The sequence below is a fragment of the Melopsittacus undulatus genome, chromosome 8 (genome assembly GCF_012275295.1).
Source record: "Melopsittacus undulatus isolate bMelUnd1 chromosome 8, bMelUnd1.mat.Z, whole genome shotgun sequence".
Taxonomy (NCBI): Eukaryota; Metazoa; Chordata; class Aves; order Psittaciformes; family Psittaculidae; genus Melopsittacus; species Melopsittacus undulatus.
This window is the reverse complement of record NC_047534.1, coordinates 12,356,249-12,377,710: the sequence shown is the minus strand read 5'-3', so window position 1 is coordinate 12,377,710 and position 21,462 is coordinate 12,356,249. Positions and strand designations below refer to the sequence as shown.

Genomic DNA, 21,462 nt, shown 5'->3' with positions numbered 1-21,462 from the left:
CCCTTTATACTATCTGTGAGTTAATAAAGTAACCTGATCTTATAAAGCATCTCTTCTGAATATTTGGCCTCTGGCTTTATACTTACACACAAAACTTGTAATAATGCAGCTCTTCTTTCTACATACACTCTGGCGCATAACTGAGTCGATCAGCTTTCAACATTACAAAATCAAATTGCTGGAACTTCAAACTTCTTATTTTGTAAATAAGAACAAGTTGCGAGAAGAGAATATTACTTTTGGCACCATATCAATCCAATTAAACTTCCATTTCATTAGAGTTCAGAAAGCAGCCAAAAACAATCTAATTAATCTATATCAAAATTGGACTTATTTTTCTCTGCTGGTGAGAATGACATTAAAATGATTTTAAAATATTCAGATAACTAAATGAGATTATAAAGCACAACTTTATAACCCAGGCAGAGATAATGAAAAAACACAGAAACATCAAACTTGAAGAACACTCTTAGTCTGCGGTTATCTGGACTCACTAATTGAAAGAGTGGAAGTAATCCTTGACTAGCAGTCAGGTTCAAGAATGGCAGAAGGTAAAGAACAACTCTTCAGGCAGCCATAAACATCACTTTAATGAAGAAAGATAGATGCAGGACATTTCAGCCTCTGTGAAGATAAGCCAGTTGGGTAGAACAACTATAAGCTCTCACTGACTTCTTAACTTCTAGAGGATATTAAACGTGGGTGAAGAATGGTCCTGCTGGACACAGCAAAACACAAATTTTATGCATATTCATAAAGTGAATCCAAGTTTTGGATCTGTTAGCAACTGAAACAGAGGAAAGAGTCACGACAGCAAGGAAGGTGCATGGATGCAATAAAACTGACTTACCTTCTTGACAATTGTCAAGAAGCTGGAAAACAAAGCTGCTCACAACCCTCAACAGATATACTAGTATGCTAAGATCTGGTAAAGTGAGATTTCCTTGGAGAACTCAGGTAGGCAGCAATTAGGTAAGTGAGGACACAGGGAGACTGCCACAACTCCAGGGTACAAAAGAAGACTGGACCAGAATAAAGCACTATCTGGGGGGAAAGCAAAGGGTCTTATTCAAAAAAGATTAGATGTATGTTCATCAACTAGATCTAACAGCAGAAGCAATGCAAATTTGTGACACAGTTCTGAATGTGAAGTTAGTATTTTAGATGAAAGGCTGTCTATTCAATGTTAATGTAAAAGCCTTAGTAATTAAATCATTTTTATTTGTAACAACAGATAATCATCTGCAGTGGAGGTTTAGCCTTTTTCCCTTCTCTTTGGTAACAGAATGACCTGAAATATACTGCAATGACCTTCTATTTTTTTATATATATAAAAATACTTATATGTATAGAGACATGTATGTAGGACATAAAAGTATGACTCTTTAGTAACTGAAAAAAGTAGAAAGCAGATAAATAAAGTCAAAATGAACAATGCAGAGACTAGATGATATATCCACTCTTAACTGTTCTGAGCAATTTCTTTTTGTTACCTTATTTAATAAGAATGATTGAACATTTTGGGAGCAGCTGCCCTAGTCCTTTTGCTAATGTGCAAGAGTAACAGTGTTAGTCTCTCAAGAACTCTCCCTAGTGATACATCAGAATTGATATTCCTGATGTTCCTGAATTTATATAAAACAAAGTAGGAAAAGGGAACAGAAATGCTTGGAAGAGCTACTCTAATAAAGGAGAAGCCTTTTTATAGCTGACAAATGCATTCAGTAGTATATTTCTTTATGTAATGTCTCTTCAGACAGCAGAAGAAAGCCACTGCAAAAGTTTTTTTTTAAACAGATGAAACATGGATCATTCTATCTTGAAATTACATAATGTAAATGCAAATTAATCAGTATCCTTAGACAACTGTAAATTTGACAAAGTGGCTTTTAAACTCAGAAGGTATTAAAACTGTTAAGCAGCTCTTTGTTACACTGCCTGCAACCCTTAACATTTCTCAAAACCAACATGATAAAAGCTGTAGACATTTATATCCATTAAATGAAAAAGCCACGGTAGAGATTTGAGAGTGCATTGCTTACACTGTAATCAATAGGTTACTTGTTCAATAGAGGGCATACATTATTTTTACTCCAAGACAAACACACAAGACAGTAACACTGGAAGTTATGTTTTGTTTCTGTCAGTGAACAGCTCTTTCTCATCCAAGCTTGTTACTCTTTCCTTCCACAGAGTAATGAGTCTAGGACTTTCTGATGACTAAGGAGAGCTTTCAGAAAAATGAATGTCCCTCATCTGACATAAAACACCACTTAAGGATGAAGAAATGGTATGAAAGGTGCAATAGAAGCAAAATGCAAGGGAACAAAGAAAAAAAAGGCAGTGCAGTCCTTGTTTCTTTAAGGACTAAACCATTTAACTCCATTTTGTGACAGGAAAAACTCTGCAGGGAAACAGAAAAGGGTAGAGAGAAAACAAGTGCAGCTAGGTGAAAAAGGCCCAGAAGCTGGCAGTGACAGTATAGACAAAAAAATAAGAAAAGGAAGAGACTCTCTCTTGCTTCTAAAAGCACCCCCTGTTCCTCCACCTCCTCCCAGAAGGAAAACATGTGTCCTCATAACAACATCAGAGAATTTGGGTGGGTTTTTGTGTGAGTACAGAACCTGGTTTTGGCATACAGGATCCTTAAGAAGGGCTGAAACACCGACTTGGGTGTAAAAGATATCTGCAACACTGTGGTCTAACATAAGCTAGAAAGCAAAAAAGAAAAAGGGGAAAAAAAAGGAGAAAATGGAAGTCAGGAAATGGGAAGAAGGAAATTAAAAAGGGAAAAGGGAAATCAGAAAAAGCCTTCCATGGAGTGAGGAAAGTTCACTTCAGTCAGTAATAAGCCTTGAAGCACAGTCAGAGCACCCAGCAGGACAGGAACTCAGATCAACAACTATTACAACAAGCAGTAACAAAATGATCACAGATAAACCACAGAGAGTGTATCAATTAATCAAGACTCTGAACTGTGCTCTGCCCTTAAGCACACAAGAACGACAAGGTAAAGAAGCAAAACACAACACAGTATGTTCTCTCTCATCTGGCAAACAGAATAACGCTTTGCAGAGTCACACAGAAACTGCTGGTTTCCTTAAGTATTTACTTTGAGCAGAGCTCCCAAAGTGTTTCTGAATGTCCTGATATTGGAAAGCTATAAACCCAGAGAAATATATAATATTGAGCAGTACGAAACTTCCGTGAGTTCTTGAATAGATTAAAGTAGAGCTCAGGTTTTCCCAAGACTCAGTCTGCAACATTACCATGAATGTTTTAGCCGTCAATTTAAAAAAGCAAATAGAATCATAAATAAATAATAAAAAACAAACAACAACAACAAAAAAGAGGCAACAAATAGAGAACTGCCTAAAGGTAGAACTGGCTTATGCCAGCTCTGATTGATTCACAATGCTAAAAAGGGTGTGTCCACAACAAATGGCACCAGTTCCTTAAAAATCAATGCACAGCTTCGAGTTACACTGTGAGTATCTGTTAGCAGAAAGACCCAATCCATACATTTATTACAGTTCTTCCAAATAAAAAGTTTAGATGGGCTGAAGAACAGGGAGAGCTGTGTACAGGAAAGCTGGAAGAGCAGCAATGGTTAGGAAAGAGGTATATCTGAGCCCGTTACTGAAAAACAGCTCGTTATTTTCTCTTGGAATATATGATCACATTGCTACTACAGAGGAAAAGAGATGTCTGGCAATCTACTCAAACATTTCAGTTAGCCTTTTTTTCACGCTCTCCTAATGCCTTACCCATTGTTGAACTTTGACTCCACATGCTTCACGATAACCCCCGTGAGAGTTCAAGACATTTCTAGAGATCAGAAGCAATATGTTTCACATGTGTGGAGGTGACCCTCTCCTGTTCAGCAGCACTAGAATGTTCCTGGCCAACGACTGGTGTGAGCGGAAGGACTCACAAGTCCTTTATTACCGTCAGCCATGACCACCAACAAGGACAGTTCATGGGAAAAAAAAAAAAAAAAAGAAAGAAAAAAGTGTTCTGAATGCTTGTTTGTGTCATCCTGAGGAGCACAAGTTAACTTTCCTTTACCCCCCATCCCAGCCACTGCATCACGTCAGTTTACCACCATACTGATTCCTAATGCTGGAGGATACAGTGGTTCAAAGCTGTAGTCACAAATAACTTCTAAAATCTTAAATAAAAATAAAAAGTAGTTTACATTAATATCTTGAATTATGACCAGCACCTGTAGTACAGTACGCAGTCTCTTTAAACACCTGCTATCTAAAAGTAGAAGTTTAATGTGCAGATTTGAAAAAAAATAAGAGCAACTGTGAGCCACTGGGGAGCCACATTCACAAACTGACATCCACCACCTGCCAAGAGTGATGCAGTTTGCCCCCATTCTTCAGTTTACTACTGGCTACACAACATCTTAATTCATTCTCAGGTCGATGCCAATTACTACTGGACCAATCCTGTTACCTTAAATTATAGTTCTGTTAGTATTTGCTGACATCCCATCCTATTGAATCTCTCCTTTTGTTCTTTAAAAGTGTAGTCTGTTATGGTCATGAAAAACAATCCCAAAATTACAGAGACTATTGGGAAGCCCAAGCCCTCTAAAATAAAGGGTTTAAAATAAGTGTGTAACATGCTGCACAAATTATGCACTGTAACACATTTTGAAAAAAACAATTCTAATCTGAAAAGCCAGATGGCAAGTACACAGGAACACCAAGTCATTGCCTGAGTTGTAATTAAAACTTATCTCTTGGCCTGAAATAAATTCATCTGATAAAAAAAATGTTTCAATGCCACAAATGTGTGACTCCAAGACAGGATGCAAAACTACAAAAGCAAATTGACTGGAGAGTAACTCAGCGAACTAAGACATAAAAGAAAAAAAAATATTTGTGACACATTTGATTGTACTCTATACTCAGGGAAGCCTTTGAAAGACGTTTATGGTAAAACATTCTGCTGAGAGCCAGTGGATATCTCTGCAAAGTCACTGGAGTGTCATGAAAGGGTAGGCCTGCACCTAAGAGTTACCACTTCTACAACCTACACTGGGATAAAACCCACTAAGTATTTCTATGAGAGTGAATACACTTACTTTAATACCTTCTGTGGTACTAATATAAGTATGTGCTGTTCTAGTTCATGAACTCCTCTTGCAAAGAGCCACTCTATGAGGACTACTGTATGCTTGTTATGGGTGTATGGAGGACTTGTCTCACTCAGTTCTAACCACAATGCAACCCGGTACCAGAAGGGCTTGTAAAATCCTGCACAGAATTGCCTCAGCACTTGGGAAACCCATGCGAACTATCCATTTTCTTGTGTGCCTCCAGAGCCTGGACCCCTGGAACAACTGAACAGTCTTAACTCTTGCATGAAACAAGAAAGAGAAGATACAGCCTATAACAAAAAGCTTATGACAGTATTACTTTACCTTCTTAAAGTAACGTATATAATCACACAAATATCTATATTGAGACCTGGGAATCAAAACTTTGTGCTTACTCATGAATTGGAAATATTCCCATTCTCTATATGGACAGACTGGTTGCACTTCATGTCTCTTTGATAATTTAAACACTTCTCCCCCTTTGCTGCTACATGAGACTTATGACCAGACTATTAGTTTGCATAAGCAGTTAAAGGGTTAGTTCATTTCATACACAGAATGGATGTTAAACTGTAACTGCTATCTTCTTACAAGTACTAACTAGAGGTACAAGCAAACTTCTGTTGGAAGCAACCTAACATACAAGCCAAGTACTCCTGTTCTTGCTCTCAAAAGCTGGTATTGAAATACACAGGAAACCCCACAACAAAAGGTGAATGCAACGAAAATCCTCTCAGTGTCTGAATGTCCTTTCAATATTCTTTTATTTATTTTTGCTTTCTGTTTTTACTGTCTTTGATTTTTCTCCTTTTATCATTTCTGACTGGAACTCTTTATCTGACTTTTCTGGCTACTTTTATCTGACTTTTAACTACAGTCTTTTCTGACTGTAATTCTTTATCATCTCATGAACCAATATGTTGCTGTTGATCACTCATTGTTTATTGCATTTCTGACCTGCATGTCTCCTATTGCAAAATCAATACAGTATTCGGATTTAAAATAAAAACTGAGTGTTAACAATGCTTTATTCTATAGCTAATAACAGTACCATATTATCACTTTTATGCCCAATAAAAATAAGAAACTGCAAACGACGATAGCCAAGACAAAACCGCAATTTGCTTCTCAGAAACAAACCTTAAAAGCCAGAAGTGCTATGCACATTAAGCACCCCATGACTGACTGCACTATCCAAGACGCTTGGGTTTTATCTACATGTCATGTTCACTATAATGTTACAAATTAGGTTTGAATACAGCATACATTATCTAATGTTTTACCAATATGCCTACAGAAGGGCATAGCAGAAAAAGCAGCCTGAAGCCCAAAATATTCTAATAAAGTATACAAGAGAAATTATATTGAACAAAAATTGATAGAGCAAGGAGAACAGCACAATATTCCACTTTACACGTAGGACCACATTGCCAAAACACAAGAAAATTGGGACTGGTCTTGCATAAGGTATGTGGGCAAAACCAGAAGCAGCCAGGTGGGAAGGCCGAGAAGGTGGATTGCTTCTTGGGCACAGAAGCAGAAAAATCAGCTGCTTAAACAACGGAAGAGGTTCAGTCAAGAGTGAAAGATGGTACACTAGTTTAGAATAAAGAGAAGCTGAGATGCTGAAGCAAAGGAAAACCTTTGCTGATAAATGGAAACTTAACACCTTTGGTGTCCAGGGGGTTGTGACTATCTTATATTACTTAAAATACAACCCTATGGAAATAATCATATTGTAAAACAGTGAAATTATCCAACCCCCAGAGGAGATCTTGTTTTATCGGTGCATTATATCATTGATGTGAAGGTAAACCTGCCTGTATCTCCATTTTGGGGGTTTAGTCAAACAAACACATCATTAATTAACTTTGTTTATATCTGTCATATGTACTTCAGATTGTTGATTCAATACTCAGTGTCAGTTTAGTAAATCTCAGTGCTGCATTTTCATTTTGCTTCAAAATTAACACTTGAAGAGAGATACACATATTAATCAGGCCTGTTTTGTTTATATAGCAGTTTAGCCAGCATTGAATAAATTGGTTTTTATTCTTACTGTAAATTTGCAATGTGCTGATATGTAAATCTGAGACTGTTAAAGCAAAACATTTCTCCTGCAAAAAATAAAGGTTGCAATACTGTTTTTACAATGCAAAATATGGCAGAAATAGTCTAGAAGTGGTTAACTCAATGCAAATTGAGTCCTTTGAAGAAAGAGGGTGTTAATAATTACAAGAAAAAATAGATACAGTTGCATTTAAACAAATGCCACATGAAACACATTTGACCATCTGCTATGCTGTCTTAGGGTATCATGTTGGCAGATATTACATAATCATCTGCATGTGAAAGATAATTTTAGCCAAGCCTAAATAAAAAACATGTTCTGATAGTTTTGAAGGGGGAAAAAAAAAACAAACCTGCTTTGCAAACTTACCAAATATCTGAAGCACTATTTATTATTAATACTGGCTGGTTTCCATAAAAAGTACTGTTATAAACACAAGAAAGAAAGAAAACACAGTACCTTTTTTTTGCTGTTTTGTATGTATTTGAAACACAAAACTGATCTGCCCAGTATTTCTCATGTACTTTATTCCCTTAAACCTTTTAAAAGCAGTGACTTAGAAAAACAATTAACTCATAAAGCACTCTTCTACTCTTCAACCACTACACAAGGACTATTTGCTTGTATAGCTTAATGGTACTGGAAGTAAAAGGCTTGGAATACATCTAGAAATATTTTTTTAAACAGAAAAACATCCACAATTGGTAAAGACTGCTCTTGTAGAACATGGGGAGAACTTTCCCAATTTATACAGGAACTTGTGCAGTCATATCCCATTTAACAATTTACAATTTTTTTTTACAATGATTTACAATTCATTATTTAAACAGTGCACAAAAAAGTACACTGCAATGAAGTGCTGTCAGTACTGAAGGTCATTCTCTACATAATACAATGAAACAAATGGTTCCTAAAGCCACTTTCTACATAAAACAAACAAAAAAAGCCAAATTACTTGAAGATCTAACAAAATAAATACTGTTATTGAAGACAACTGAATTTTACAGTACTTACAATAAATATATTATGGAATTAAAATTGACTGAAGAGATTTGATTTTCCTTAAATACACTAGAAGAGCTGACAAGGAATGGAAAACCTAAGAAACAAGTTACCTTAAAAAAACAGAAAAAGAAAATCCCTTCAGGATTGGATTAAGTAAAGGACAGCACTTCTTGTCAGATGTGATCAAGCCTGCACAATTAGCCATACTGGAATGCTGTAGCACCTTTAATTATACAACTGCTCAATGGAGGTAATGTGTGAATCAGAAAGCAACTGATCTGGGAGGGAATGTGTCAAGGTCTCTAGTCCTCCTTCCGGCTCAAACGTAGGGTTAACTTCCAAGCTGAAGCAGGTTGGTTCACATTTTGTTCAGTGAACTCCTGTTGATCTCTGAGGGGAGTTTCCAGCCTCTCTGAGCTGCTCCTGAGCTCACCAGCCCACCTGGGATTCCCTGGGTTGCAGCTTGTGAGTCCTGCTTTTTTGCTGAGCACCCCTGGGATCATAACCTTCTCACTCTCCTTCTGGTAGCTGAAAAAACTGCTCACCCTAAATATTCTTTTTAAATAAGTGCCATGTGGATATAAGTAAATCCATGACCTAACACAGTTCAATATGCAACTATTCAACCTCTTGGTCTGAAATATTACTGAATCACTATACAGATGAAAGCAACTAGTACTCATCCCACCAAACATAAATGTTTCAATGAGAAAAACTAAGCTTTCAATCAAATGTCCACACTAAGCTTAGTTTTTCACACTATCTCCTCTTGAATTTCACAGCACAATTCATTTGCTAGTCCTGTGCCCTGAGTTTTATTTTCAAACACCCACAAGCTCAGGAGCATTGAGAGCCTCTTCAGAATATTGATTCATGCAGCCCTACAAAGATCATGTCTACTTTCCTCTTAAGAAAGACTGTTCTCCTTATGGTTTGCGTATGTGAAAAAAACATCAACATGGTAAACACATATAGCCTAACACAGATTGCCATGGTGGCACAATTATCACAGATTTCTTTACAGTCCTAATACAGTCCAAATGCATTAGCTAGCACTCTTGACCTGAGAACATCTGAGATAACTGTTGGCATGTCCCCTATTCTGATCACATCCCTGGAAGAGTGTTTCAAAGGAAACTGTGTTGGCATTTGCCTTGTGAGAAGTATTGCCTCTAAAACTGGCCTGAACATTGACTTCCACAAAGAAATGGCATAATAACTAAATATTTGCATGGTTTTTTTTCTTCTTCCCCGGCATCCAGGAAGATGGCCATAGGCTAGCTGTGATCAACCACAGATGTACTTTGCAGGTACCCATTCAGAATCAAATACATCATGAGTTTATTCCTGCTCTTCCCAAGTTGATTTGTGATTATTAGTGTCTGCCTAAAAGGTAAAATGAAAATGAAGAATCGAATGGATTCTATAGAATCTCTATGGTGAATGTGCTGCAAACAGCACATAAAGCCTTCTGGTAAAACAATTATTTTGGTGCAAAGAGTTTTAAATTGAAATATACGATAAAAAGTAACACACAGATGAAATATAAATAAAGGGAGAACAGATTCAGGGCAGAAAACAAGCAGAGAGGTTACAACTGATGTAAGAGTTGGTAACCGAGGTGAACCAAATGCCAGTGCTGACCAGTGTTCCACAGGCTTTAGACAGAGTGTGGAGTACTAAAAACAAGACTCAAATGAAACTGCTATAATAGGATATAGCATCTTGCTAATATATATATGTATATATATACAAGATGGCTTAGAAGAAATTAGAAACACAAACCAAAACAAAAAAGAAGTTTGTGGAAAACTCTGATAAACTTGCAGAAGACTTGAATCATGTCCCCAGAACAATATAATGTGAACATCAGCAGCAGAAATTGCTATTAGTGAAAACAAGTGACTAAAGACATTTTAAGTTCAGAATTACTGAAAGAGTGTAATGAAACTGAATCAGTGGAAAGGCAAATAACTCCAAGCAACAGCTTTAGAATTGCACTTTTCTCTTGAATGATTTTACTGCAAAGAACAACTTAATTCCCACTCATAATGACTACCCATTAGAACAATGGCTATTAACTGCTGTCACCTATGAAAACTTCACTGTGCCAGAAAAAATTCCAAAAGTATTCCTTGCAAACAACAGTATCACTTCTTTCTACCTATGCTAAAAGAAAGGTATTCACCCATTTGTGAACTGAAAAACTTAAAACAACTTTCAGCCATATTCAGTCAAGGTCCTGTCCTACCCTCACCAGATGATAAAATACATTGGAGAATCAAGACAATCCAGTCAAACAAACAACAGCTGTCAATTCTGAGCTGTAAGATTTAACAGCAATATTTCAGTCACCCTCATACAACTGGCATGTATGCAGTCTCTACAAGTTCATTATTCATAGGAATTATTGCTAACCAGTACACTAGACAGGATCATTCATGTGCACTGGGTCTATGAGTGCCTCAAAAATTCAAAAGCCTCCTCAGCTCATTACTTATGACAGAACTTTTGGGCTGGGAGGAAGACTGATACAACTGAGATGTGTTTCTTCCTCCACTGATCTAACAAACTCTCCAAAGAAAATGCATCTTTAAAGTACAAGCAATAAGGCACCTTCACCTTAGAGCTTCACCAGAGAGACTCAATTCTGCCATTAGTTCAGGTTTTTTGATTTTGTATTTAGAATGCCACTGTTTTTACCACAAATAAGAGTCAAAAGAAGTAGATGCAATGAGTAACTTATTAAGCAAAAAGCAGTATTTTCTTCTTTCTTCTGATTTCCTCTTTCCTCCACCTTCAACCAACATAAAAAGAGCAACTTAAGCATGTGGAAACTTAAAAACAAACAAAAAAACCCAACACATTTGTAATAGTTTTAGAAGGAGATTACAGACACCAGACAAAAGCTCCACTTTGTGTTAACTGCCCATGTTCCCTTACCAGTGAAGCCACATTAACTTACAACCTGTAGCTTGGAAAAAATAAATACATATAAATCATGCCTTAAATGACAATATTCTTCAGATTATGAAAAACAATATAAGGGAAAAATGGTGCTGTAATGAAGGCATCGGTTATTAGTGAATGCATCTGAAAAGGTCCTCTCCAAAAACAATGGAAAAAATATAAATAAAACCAAAGTCCCAGCATAACCCATCTTGAGCCCATATTATCCCTCTACTCAAGTATACTCCAGGTATTTTTCACAGAGCGTTAGAATTTATTGAAGGGATTGTTGTTTTTTAGATCAGTTTAACAGTGCACAGGGTTAATTGCTTTTCACACGCAAACTGCTGAAGCCATTCCACTTCTTAAATATATCATAATTAAATGATGTATAAGCTTGCTCTAATAGTGATGTATAGCTTTTTAATTTCTACTCTACTAATGTCACAAACTTGGTATTAAGGGTCCCAAAAGCTCTGTTATTTCCAGCACTTTCAAGGTTAGCTCCTGCAATGTTGGATTTTAGAGCAGTTTTTCTGTGTCCATTCCTCTGATTTAGCAAAGTAGGTCACAGTCATCTCAATGCCTTCCTTTGATTCTACCATCTTGCCTTTTATTTAATGACTATGTTGCAGAATGATTCTTAGTGTTTCAGTGCAGATTAAGTCATACTAGACTGTTTGTGGTAAAATGAATTTGAATTAGTACTTTCAGTGAGAACCAAGAGAACAAAAATCCCTGTTTTACAAGTCATATCCCTCTCCTCAGAAAATGTACTGAGGTTCTTGTGAATCAGCTTTATAGTAAATTTGCATGTGAACTATATTTGGGATTAAATTTAATCTCTCAGTGAAGTAATTCTTCCTAACAACAAGGTAATCAGCTACACGACCATGTAAATGTTATTTACTACAACAAATATACAATAAAGGTGTTGGAAAACCCACTTTTTTATTCACTGTACTCAAACTATTTTTCTATTATAGTCACATTATTTCAAACATATTCGTTCTCTCCAAAACACTGCATTGATTGGAGGTCCTACAAATAAAGCTGATTTAAATGACTCTCTGGTCACGGAGCATCAAGTGACTGTTATGCAAGCAAGACTGGATGACAAGAGAGTATTGTCATTCTCCTTGTTTGGGAACCACCTGGCACCCAAAAGTAGTGACTCTACTCTGCTCAATACACCTCCACTCTCAGCAGGTTTTAAGGTTCACAGAAACTTTTAGATCTCTTTCTCTTGCTGCTTGGTCAGGGCACAAACAAGAAGACTTTACAGTCTCCTCTGCTTCTTTACACCTCCCTTTCACCACCTTATTTCTTTCCTTTGTCTGAATCCTCAGTTACTTAGAATATTATTGCTTTAAGTCTATCTAAATGTGATGTAGTACACTACAAGCTGGTTCAAGTGCACAGTGATGCTGAGTAACTGTATGTCCTTAACCGTAAACATCTTTCTGGGAAATTTCTATCAAGCTGTCCCATTGAAATAAAAATATTTGTTAAGCTTATCCTATCAAAATGCATTACACTTGACATACAGAAAATGACAAAAATTGATGTTATGTTTTCCAGAGCAGGGGTGCTTTCATTTGGCAATACATTATTTATGTAAGCTTAGGAGAGTCCTGCAAATTGATGTTGTAGAATAGGTACACACTGCTCTGACAATGCTCCCACACCCCACTTAGATGAATTACATTGAATGGTGAGAAAGCAGCTTGGCTCCTAGGTCATTTTTATCTCAGCCTTTATTTGAGAGTAATGGTGTTGGTAATTGCGGAAAACACAAGTTACTTCTGCATGTAGGTGTTTTTGAAGTGGTGACCTCGAAAGCAAAATTTCCAATCTCCCAAAACTACCTAATAAGACATATTATATTGTCATGTACATTAAAATATTTCAAATTACTCAAAATTATTCAGAAAAAAACTACATCTTCCCTAAGCAAACTAACATTTCTACTTGGATTTTTCCTATAGCCATTGGAAACAAAAGAGAGTTCTAAAAGCAAGAGGCAGAAATACACAAAATTGTAGATCAAAATCATTTCATAGGGTATAGTCTCAGGGGAAACTAAATATCAACTTTGAAGCTGACTCACCATTAATTTATACGATTTGACTATATAATATAATGTTAAATCTGGGACACAATTTAAACTGGGACAAGTAATCATTATTTAACCTAGATTCTGAAAATTCACCTCAGACATGTATTTTTTTCCTAACAGCAAATATTCAGTGACCTGCCACAAGATGCAAAAAAAGAGTATTTTGAAAATTATAATATTTTCTTATTTCCATATCAGGCAGTGCCACAAAAGCTGTCATAGAAGAAAAGTCAATGGGAAAGCAATATCTAAGAGAGGGCTTACATAGTTAACAGCCACAGAAAGACTGAGGTATTAAAAATTAAGCAGCAGAAAAAGAAAGGCTTTGTTATCAATATGTTACTGGAAATAGAATGCAGTATTTAAAATAAACTTGCTATCAACTAAAGAGTTTACAGAAAAAAAACCCTCTTCCTATGTGAGAGCACAGGCTGCACCACCACTGCTAAAAAAAAAATAAATAAGATGATAATAACTGAACCTAGTTCCTACAGAGAAACAGATAAAATTCTAGTTCACATGCACTTCAGGGGAATATGACCAAGATTTGTCCCATATTAATTTCCTCATCTGGTTTCATGTGTAGGACCAGAACCTCATATATGTGACAGGGATACCTGAACAGAAATGTGCAGTTACAAATACATAAGCTATCCCGTTGCTACCCCAACAAAAATGCATAGCATTAATATTTCTAAGTATTATAACCTGCCTTGGAAAGTTTAGCATTAGCAACAGTCACCAATCAACAGTGTACAGATTTTACTCTTTTTAAAACAAGTTCTTTCTGTGGTTTCCCAGTGTGGTTTACTTGCAAAAAAACTCCAACCTTTATAGTCCCTGAACATTGCACAAAGCAGCAGGGTATTTTGCATAATTTTTTGTGAGACAGCCAAGCACAAAGCTCTTCAATTTTCTTACAAGGTAATAACAGCAGTTAGAACAGAGCTTCTGTGTGCTGTTGCCTGCTTCTGCAGGGCACACACCTTCTCTGTCATCTGTGGTTTCACTCCTACTGTAGTTCCCTTTCCCCTTCACCAGACAGCATTTGTGACCTTGCAGTCATTGTGGATTCCGAGCTCCTGCCTGAAGTGCCCATCAATCATGTAATTAAAGTCTTTACTTCTACTTTAGGACTCTAGCCAGGTTGAGGCATATGTTACTTAGGCATTTTACTGAAACATTAATTCAGTGCAAACTCTTGTTTTATCTCATCATCACTGCTGAGAATTTTTTGTCTGCATGTCTTCCAGCTACCACATTTTAACATTTACTGTGAGTACAGAATTTAACAGCTAGAGCCCTTGACACTTAAGTCTTCATATTATATTTCTCTCATATTAATGAAAGGTACAGTCTTGTCAGTTGGTTTAAAAATCTAGATGGTGGATCAGTCTTCTAGTTAATCACTTTTTTGATTATGTCCTTGCCAGTCAGTTTATAATAAATGTTTACAGTGATCACCATCAGCTGTTCTGTACCACACAGGCCAAAATGCACAGGCAAGCTTTTAAGGAAGAAGAGCGCAGCTGCTATATGGCCACATCTTGCACCAGCCACATCTGTTCTGTGACCAGACTGCATGGCACATATAACTGTTGAGTAAGGATCACCCACATCACTTGGCTAAAGATCAGAAGTCAGGGCCAATGCATGCACAGCTTTCAAAGGACCTACTATCTTTACAGAAGCAGAGTTAAGTGATGACCAGTCAATGCCAAAAGACAAAAAAGAATAAACACAAAAACCCTTTACTAGATCATAACCCCCTGAAATCTGCTCTTTATTACACTAAAACAGACAAATAATGATTTACAAGCATGAGCAAGTTTCCACACTCACTTAATAAGCAACAAAAATTATATCAAACAAACTTGTAATTAAACAACTATATATATATTTGTTTTAACTGTGTTCTCTTTACCACTTCTAAACATATACTGGTACTGGTCAGACAGAAAAATCATCTTGAATTTTGTAGCAGGTGAGCACTACATTACTTTTTCATGTCTGTGCTTTGAAATATGTTAATGAGCCAATATCATGGCACAAAAGAGCAGAGGAAACTCATCTTTAAAACACTCTGGTCTATCAGTTCAACTTGTATTTACATATTCTTTTTTCCTAAAATTACCACTTTAAGAAGATCAGAGCAAAAAAAAGAATGGAACACTGTTACATTTATGAGGAAGCTGACATGTAAAATGGTATTTCATGGCTTTTAAAACAAAGCAAACAATCCTGAGTGACCTTACCAAAGGGTGCTGAAGCCAATGACAGAAAGGCTCCCTGAGAATCCAGTTCACACTCCAAGAAATTGATACCACAGGCATTGACAACGCACAAACACTATACTCTACAATGGAAAACATTCTGACAAAGACAGATCTATAAAGAATTTATGTTGTATACCTAAGTTAGCATGCCTTAAGGTTTTCTCTACAGCAGCACTCTGTATACACTACACTTTTTTTCTCAGTTTTGGACCTTAAACTTTAAAAACAGCGTTTAATGTAGGGAATAAATGGCAAGATCCATTGAATTAAAGTTACAGTTTTGTGATGAGGCTGCAGTTCAGGTTTGCCTTATAACTGTGATTTAGGCAGGTGTCAGAGCCGTGCCCATGCACAGTCCTTCCCTCTCCCCCAGCCGCCAGGATAAGAACTCTACACAAAAATCCAGGAGGAAGTCTCACCTGATCCAGCTGAAGATGCTGCCACCAGGTCACTTTCAAAGAGACTCACCCACTGGACAGATGCCCACCATGCTGATTGGGTTCCCACAAGAGCATTAACATGCAGAAGGTTCCCAACAAATTAGTGGGTTTTACCTTGTTAAAATGTTAACGTGATAGCTTTTTTCACATCTTATGGTTCACAAACTAATGCAAGTAACCCTGTATCTCTTTCAGCAGTTTCCTGCTGAAAGGATGAATTCCACTCTAAAATGGCCTGCAAGAATTCTTGCATAAATTTATCAAGCAACAACAACTCAACTGCAATGTTACATTAAATAATTTTTCATTTGCAACAAGATACCCACTCAGCCTCGTACTTAATGGCAAACAGTGCTACAACCAGCACAAAACTCTTTAGAGTTCATGACAGATTGGTATTAAAACTGAATGGTACCCAAGCATAATTTCATGTAAGCACATCAAATCACAGCCCTCCCTGCCTATTGAGGGTGCACTCATTCTCCTGTTTGTCTATTTAATTTACATATTTCTAAGGACATGGTTTCCATGAACATATTTCAATGGGTTGTGATGGAGTGCTACATGCTGTGTTACTGCAGAGTTACTTCTTCAGAAGACAGAAATCTCTACTGTGTGCTCAGAACAGCCTAATATGTGCAAAACAGAAACTAACCGAATATGAAAATTCAAAATTATAAAAAAAAATGATCCTCTAATATGCACATTAACCTGCTCTCTGGGCATCAGTTAAAAGAGAATCTGATCAATGACTAATCATTCTGAAATCGTGACTTCAGTGAATAACATGCATACTCCCCTTTTACAGCCTAAAGTCCTTTAATATTTTGCTGCATTTCTTAACAAATTAGAACTCTGGTGTGATGCATTTTCATTTTCTTGCAGTCATTTAAACTGACTGAAAAGTTTGATTTTTTTATTCAGCACTTTACACCTCTTGCCATCATCATCATAGAACGAGGCAAACCACACAGTTCAAAAAACATCTGCTCATTCTGAAAAGATACTGTCACTTGAACCGCAAATAGACCTTATTTTAAACCTTTTTACTTTGAATGACAAAGATTATTTTTTCATCTTTTTGTATCCATACAGAATCTGTGATAACTGCCTGAAGAAATTATAAAAATAGTGCAGTAGTACAAAGGAAATAATTACCCTAAATTATTAAAGTAGCATTTAACACTAGTCTTGTATTAAATATAATAATGTAACTGCTCTGAATTCAGTAAAATAAGAGATTTAAGTGACAACTTCCCTAACAAGATATTTTAATTCTCAGAAATATGCCACTTAATTATAAACTGTTAGACTTTGCAGAAAATACATTCCATTTCCATGTACTGTGGGTTTGGTTAGGGTATTTTTTTAGTATGTGTGAAGCTCAGATGTTTAAATAAATTCATTTCAGAAACACCACTTAAATACCTACAAATAGTATAAAATCTGTTACATATTAGAAAGCTCAGAAACTTAAATTATTGCTATTTAAATACAAAGATACAGTAGACTAAGTAGCAAATGCCTATTGTAAGATCCCCCTTAGACGTGACCCCTCTGATCTTCACCCAGAGGCATTCACTAGGGCTTCTGCAATTGCTGTAGCTGACTTCTGTATATTCAAGATTCTCTTTAACATAGAGTGTGATGACTCCTCCTCTTCTGCCCTGCCTGGCTTCATGGAACAGCCTATAGGCATCCCTGTGATCCTCCAGTCATGTGAGTTGTCCTACTATGTTTCAGTTATACCTATGACATCACAACTTTCTGACTTGCAGTGGAGCTTCAGTTCCTCCTGTTTGTTCCCCAGGCTGCATGCACTGGCATACACAATTAAAAATTCCTTGCTGCTATTACCCAATCAACTTGAAACCTTTGATTCCCGTGATAAATGGTTAATAATAAATACGGGTTTTTTTGACTATGCATAATAACAAGCCACAGAGGTACTGTAATGTGCCCAAAGAAAATGCACAAGATTCAAAGGAATACATCATAATAGCAGCCAGAATGAGTTTTATATTAATTTTGTATGCCTATACAGTAAATGTCAGCTGGCTGTGCAAACAGATCTAAATCACAAAAAATTACTGAAAACTGTCACAACTTGGTATGAGATGATTTAACTTCTTAATAACTTTCTGGTAAGAACAAATACTAAGCAACTACTTAAAGGCTTCCCCTGAAAGTCACAGAATCATAGAATAGTTAGGGTTGGAAAGGACCTTAAGATCATCTAGTTCCAACCCTCCTGCCATGGGCAGGGACACCTCACACTAAACTATATCACCCAAGGCTCTGTCCAACCTGGCCCTGAACACTGCCACAGATGGAGCATTCACAACTTCCCTGGGCAAGCCATTCCAGTGCCTCACCACCCTTAAAGAATTTCCTCCTTATATCCAGTCATACTTCTTTCCTATTTTTGTTTACCCGTATTTGATTTTAGTTTTTCATTAATATCTATCATTCTTGTAGTCAAAGAATATTCACATAAAACACAAAATGGTACTGAAGCCTCTTCTGGATTCCCAACAGTCTCTGCGTTTTCCTCCAGCACTGCCCTCAATTGAAGTTTAACCTAGACCACATAACACATGCCATAGTGACATACTTGATTGACCCTTTTTGCTTTAAAGTGCACAGTTCTACAGAAGAAGAATAAACTGCTTGTAGAACAAAGCATGTTTCAAAAGCAGGTGCAAGCAGACCTGAACCTCTTTGTGGATTCTAGCTACCCAGATTGTTACATGAATGCAGTACTTGACCTGATGCAATCCATTTTGCTGAGACTGAAAATTATTCTAGCTAAATTAGTGTGAAGTAGCTTTCTGTCTGTGAAAGTAAAATTGATATGGATATAACAATTTCTGTTCTTAAGCATCAAAAACTCTACACATCTCTGAAGAGATTATGTATCTATTCTGAGAGGCATCATAATCTGCCAACAACAAAAAAAAACAACTGGAGATTTTTCATGAGCATGCACAATGATATCTTTTGATACTAATATGGGCACAGTTTTGAGGTATACATATTTATATGTCTCTGTGGGTGCACAAGTTCCTTCTTTCCTGCATTTCTAGGAAAAGGTATCAGAAAGGACTAGTAAGGACCCCTGCTTTCTTGACAAACTGTGACTAGATTCTTTTCCTTATGGGAAATTCTAAACATGTAAAAACTTGAATATTTCTGAAAATACCATTATAGTAAAAATATTTCTTATTCCCTTCCATCATTAACCCTGCTTTTGCAAAGCTACTGCTCCGCTCACCTTATGGAGAATCTGCTTCATCCTCCAAGAAAAGGCCTTTAACACTATCTACAATTAATGTGGGTTTACTTAATTAATAGAGAATATAGCGTCATTGCACAATAATCCCTGACAAACTGATCACTATCAATAGTTAACAACTACTTTGTTAACTAATTGCCCTGAGGCAAAAGGGTGCTTGGGGAGAGAAACACTTTGCATGGAAAACTAATAGCTACTAACAGCCATAAGGTTTGTTTTGGGAGGTGCTACTGGTATTATAAATCCCTCAGATTACTACTACTAATGATTCTTGAAGAAGAAAGGCACTGTGGCTGGGCAAAAGTGGCTTTCTGAGGTAAGAATGTGTTGTGTTGAAAACAATTATCTACCACTAAGAATGCACATGCTTCACCAATTAGAGTGAAGAATGCTGTCCATTATGTTTATAGTATTAAGTGTATGTGATAGCTTTCCTAAGTCTCCAGGAAAAACAATACACACTATAGAGCCTGGAGAAAGAACAAGACTTAAGCAAAATCTGCAACATATAACTGATTAATACATTCACTTAAAATCTTTCATGATCTTCAAATAAAGCCCATTTCAATAGTCTGTATAGCCAGGATTCCGTACATGGATATGAGTTTACCATCTACTAAAAACTCTTCCAGGGATACCAGCAGGCTACTTGCGCACTATTAACATCACTTGCTTCTAGTAGAAAAGTAGCAGAAGTACTCTACATGCTGTTCACAAGCACTGAGCAGGAAGCTTAAGTGCACTGTAAGACAGATGCTTGAATTCCAAACTTTAGCTGGCACACTGAGGTTTATAGTGCAACTCACTCTGTGAAGGTTGGTACCTACCAGAACTCACACCCAGAGAAGATCCCTGAACTTCTGAGGTTCCTGATAATCCCCCTCCCCCCCTCCAGATGCATATGAATTGTAGCCTGATTATTAAATATATGACTACACTTAAAGCACATTTTTCTCCTTTAAGTGGACACATCTGCCTTCACCACATCTCATCATTACCGATACACTTCTTGCCTCCATTCACAGCCTCATTATTCTTAAACAGATACTACAACTTTCAGTTTGCCCACCCATAGTTTCTCTATTCCTTTCAAATGAAAGAGCAATTTTGAAGAATGCCAGAACTACTGATCTGATTTTCTTTTGTGGGTTTTCAAAAGTTCAAACACCCCTGCTTCAAAGAGTACAACGTTTGGTGGTTCAATTGTTCTGTACTACACTGCAAAAAGATAGCAACTTAAAGAAAGAACTAGCATATAAGAATGGAAGAAAAAGAGATGGAATTTGCTTGTATGGAACGAATATAAAGACTACCAAGAAAAAGGATGAATAGCATAGAAATATCAAGATGGGCAAGAAGAGACAGCAAGAGTTCTATTAGAGATGAATAATACAATTGTGAGAGAGCTTTTAGAGGTTAATAAATATATTATACAATCCAGGATCCTATATAAAACATAGGATAATAGAGGGGATTTTATATACATTCAGAAAAAAAAAAATCCATGAAAGCTGATGTTGCAACAAAAAGGAGGCTAGAGTGGTCTACATTACATTTTGTGCACTGGGACATTATTGCTCTTGAGATCCTCATTATTCCATGGAAGGAAAAGCAATAGCAGTATAAATATGTTGTTTGCAAGCCATCAGAATGACAGTGTGCATATAAATATCTGCAGGTAAATGAAGTGGAAGCTACTTAAAATAACTTCACAGGTTTGAAATTTATTATACCCACTGTCAGCTGTGAGCCTATATGGTTAAAGTCTTACTTTCATTCAATATCACATGAAAAGAGTCACAATAACTGACTACCACCAGAAGTGGATCGTTTGTTTCCTCAGCAATTCACTCTTGCCCTGCAGAGGCCCAGTCTGAGCAGAGAGGGGTGTTGTCAAAATACTTGGTTTGTCAACTGCAGAGGGGACTAAGGGCAGAACACCTCAGGTTCAAACTATCAGACCAAGAGCTCTCTGTAGATTTTAACATCAAGAGATGCAGAACTATGACATAACCTGGTTCAAAAAAACATGGGTCAAGGAGGACAATAAGAAAAGCTGATGTTTTGACTCCTTTGGTCACTGTTGTTCTTTTGATCAAATACTCAGTTTCTGTTGAGATTTATATGGGAAGTGTAAATCCCATTCTCTCCCACTATGTCTAGCATATATATGAATCATTTAAACCACAAAGCA

The 21,462-nt window shown here is 36.7% G+C and overlaps 1 protein-coding gene across 5 annotated transcripts in view; it reads right to left on the bottom strand.

Annotated features, from left to right (window-relative positions):
• Positions 1–21,462, bottom strand: part of RBFOX1 (RNA binding fox-1 homolog 1) — a 1,270,800-nt gene that overhangs the window by 627,793 nt on the left and 621,545 nt on the right. The window contains exon 1 of one of the 5 annotated variants that reach the window (XM_034065470.1): positions 3,008–3,049. The exons of the other annotated variants lie outside the window; for them this stretch is intronic. Coding sequence (XP_033921361.1) covers positions 3,008–3,049 — 42 coding nt within the window. Of the gene's footprint in view, positions 1–3,007; positions 3,050–21,462 lie in introns of those variants that run through there. 5 annotated transcript variants of the gene reach the window in all.